This window comes from Belonocnema kinseyi, chromosome 2 (assembly GCF_010883055.1).
Source record: "Belonocnema kinseyi isolate 2016_QV_RU_SX_M_011 chromosome 2, B_treatae_v1, whole genome shotgun sequence".
In the NCBI taxonomy this organism is placed as follows: Eukaryota; Metazoa; Arthropoda; class Insecta; order Hymenoptera; family Cynipidae; genus Belonocnema; species Belonocnema kinseyi.
In genome coordinates this window covers 89,070,387-89,074,008 of record NC_046658.1, presented here as the reverse complement: position 1 = coordinate 89,074,008, position 3,622 = coordinate 89,070,387, and the positions used below count along the sequence as shown (strand labels likewise).

General features: G+C 34.2%; 1 protein-coding gene across 1 annotated transcript; it reads right to left on the bottom strand.

Annotated features, from left to right (window-relative positions):
• Positions 1-1,989: 1,989 nt before the first annotated feature.
• On the bottom strand, positions 1,990-2,754 carry LOC117182893 (sporozoite surface protein 2-like). The gene has a single exon (XM_033376008.1). The coding sequence runs from the start codon at positions 2,752-2,754 to the stop codon at positions 1,990-1,992; it is 765 nt and encodes a 254-aa protein (XP_033231899.1).
• Positions 2,755-3,622: the final 868 nt, after the last annotated feature.

Sequence of the window (3,622 nt, the reverse complement as noted above, 5' to 3'; positions counted from 1 at the left end):
GCGGCTGCCCGGCCCGTTGCACACAAATTCCGCTCACGGTCAGGATGTTACCTACAAGCTTTCAGGCCGTCTTTATTTTCCTTCTGAATTCCGCCTACTGTATCATTTAGGTGACGTCTAAGAATCCCGTCCATTTAGATTTGAATGGTCATTTACTTCTTTTCTATACTATACTTATACTGTATTTATATTTTTCTAAAGATTTAGCTTTGTACATCTAATTTTTTGTTGAAATTTTGTATTCAAATTTTCAATTCAATTTGACTAACCAACAATTTTTTATGTAACAGCAAATAGTTCTTTTTATAAATAATTACGCATCTGGACCAATTCTCCAAGCACAGGCTCTATTTTCTTAGAAAACATAACTAAAAATGCATTTTCAACGACTCTTTGCTATGATACTTCACTAATGGATAAAAACAATTAATCATTTGAGCAATTTTTGTGCACGGACACTCTATATTAAAGCCTGACGGTCGATACAAAAAGGAACAACAAAATCCATTGAAAAACGGTTTTTAGATAGAATTTGGTCCACAGAAGAGAAATTGTGCGGAAAAAATTGCAGAAGATTAATGTATTGCCCTGCTAGAGATTTTTTTAGAAAGATTCAAAAAAATGAAAATATAAAACAATTTACTGATAAATACAGTAAATTACCATTTAAATTACAGGAAAGTACAACTTTTTGTATCATTTAGTCGAACTTTGCACTTTTTGTATTTTTTATGTATTGTTTTATTTTATTGTAGTTTTTATGTTTACAGAAATTTACAACTACAAGATTCTACAGGAATTTACAGGTCACGCTGCCTAAAAGTTGTCCCTTTTTCGGCTTAGTCTGATACATATTTAAAATATTGCAATATGGTAAGTTTAAATTAAGAAATATTAAAAGACAATTATGATCAATCCTTATTGAACAGCAAGGAACCTCATGTTAAAATTTTTTCAAGTATAAAGCAATCAATTCAACGCTATATATTTCATTTTAAATTATGTATTTTCGAAGTTCTCAATATTTATCATACTAGTTCAAAAAAGAACAAATTTTGACTGCAAATCAAAACTGAACAATTAAGAGTGTATTGGTCATGGTCACTGAAATTCACTGATTCAAACTCCTGAAGACACAAATTTTGTAACTTGACTTTATAAAACTGAACTACAAATTAAAACATTCAAAGTGGAAAACTTTTGAATTGTAAACTTTTAAAATTAAAGCTTGACTTTTTTAATACAAAAGATCAATAATTTACTCTTGTAAAATGGAAACTTTTAACCATTTTTAATTGATAAATTGGTCATAAAAAGCCGCTAAAATGTAACATGCTTCTAAAATATAACATTCTTTTAAGATATAAGTCTGTCTTGAAGAAAAGTGGCGTCGCCTCGGCGCGTCGACAAATATTGGCCTATTTTTATAGTTCTACCAAATTTTCCGTAAATTAGTTTTTTCTCATGTCACATTTAATTTCTATTCTTTAATATGCTGTATGACTGTACTGTATGACTGCCGAAACCTCTCAATGTTATTTGACTGGAGTTGAAACAGTTGCGAAATATAAAGAAACACAACAATGTATAACCTAATCTCTCTATTTATTGAATGCAGAAAATAACTTCAAAAATTAAACTCAAAAAAGTAAACTCGAGTGAAAAAAGTATGTTTCAAAAAATCAGTTTGGTCGTCTATATACAGTTATAGAACAAAGGAAAAAGATTGAAGAGGGAGAAAAAGTAAAGTCAATCATTGTCACCACTCTCTGTACAGGCTGTAGTGTATGTATGAATGTCATAGATAAATAAAATGATAAGTTATAACTTAATTTGAAAAAATAAGCATCTTTTTGTAAACTAAATGTGTTGTTACAGAATTATTCTAAAATTTAATGAAATTGCGAAACATAATTTGAAAGGCATGTAATTCTAATAGGAAGAGCCCTGGTGAAACTGTTGAACGGAATTCATGCTCATCAAAACTACCTACTTTTGACCCGAGTGAAAATTATGATTTGCGTTAGGAGGGAAGTTGTGCCCGAGTGGAGGTGGTGCAAATCCACCCGGCCCGGGGTAGTTTCCCCCGAACGGCGGATGTTGTTCGGGACTTCCAGGCATAGACTCCGAAGGCGACATTGGGTCGGGACTGCCTGGCATAGAATTCTCCGAAGGTGACATTGGGTAGGGATTCCCTGTCATATGAGGTTGCAAATGCGACATTTGGTTGGGATTCATTGGCATACGAGGCTGCGAATGCGACATTAGGTTGGGATTCCCTGTCATATGAGGTTGCGAATGCGACATTTGGTTGGGATTCCCTGACATATGAGGTTGCGAATGCGACATTTGGTTGGGATTCCCTGACATATAAGGTTGCGAATGTGACATTTGGTTGGGATTCCCTGACATATGAGGTTGCGAATGCGACATTTGGTTGGGATTCTTTGGCATATGAGGCTGCGAATGCGACATCAGGTTAGGATTTCCTTGCATAGAATGCTGCGAAGGCGACATTGGTTCGGGACTCCCTGGCATAGAATGCTGCGAAGGCGACATTGGGTCATGATTTCCTGCCGCATGAGGCTGCGAAAGCGGTAGTTTAACTTGGGCTTTAACAAGTTTGAAAGGGGCGGTGTCAAAAGGAATGTTCATGGGACTATGATGTTCGTCTAGAGTTTCTCCTTTCGGTCGTTGATCACCAAAACGAAATACTTCCTTGTAGGGAGGATTTTTATACACTGGATAATTCATACCTCTTGATTGTGAATATATTCCAGTGATATAATCAAATCCACTTACTCGTTGTACTCCTACAGTAATTTTCTGGCCCTCCGTAAATCGAAAATTATTGCCATGTGAATCATCGTGTGACAAAAGTGTAAGCACGACACGAGGAGTTTTTGAGTTCGACCCACATAGACGTCCTAGGCAGCTCTGCTGTGATCTTTCTGAAAGAGGAAATAGAAATAGATAAATTTTAATTTTTGCAATATCAATTTCCAACAAGGATATTGTATTCACACTCCTTTCAGTAAACGGTAGTTACAAAACTTGTGATATGCTAAAGTAGTAAGCTGAGCTTTTCAGCGAGTTTTTAAAAGAATTAATTTAAAAAGTCAATAAACATTTCATGCACCTGCATATGTGTTTTAACTCCCGATTAGATCAAGCGGCAGTGCTTCTAGTTTGTAACCGCATGGTTGCAGAACAATTCATGGCGCTGGCATTTTTTCCCAACTTTTTTTCATTCTAATTTTATAGATTCTCATCATTTTTCATCCAAAAATTGTTATATTGTCTAAAATCTATCACATTTTATTTGTATTTTAAAGGAAAGAACAAATTTGGCAACCAACCTTCGTTTTCCAGGGATTACTGATTTAATCATCTAAAATAATAGCCAAAAATTGAATATTCCATTCTTACGGAAAAAGGCGACAGAAACATGCAAACATTTTATGAAAAGAATAGGAGATTTCCCATTTATCTATAATTATTGTCATAAAAATTTTTTAAGGAGTACAAGTCTTAATTTTTATTTAACTTATCGAAAGTACTATTGAAAAAACTTCAAAGTTTGAGCCAAATGGCGCAAAATTTATTAGTTCCAACATTACGC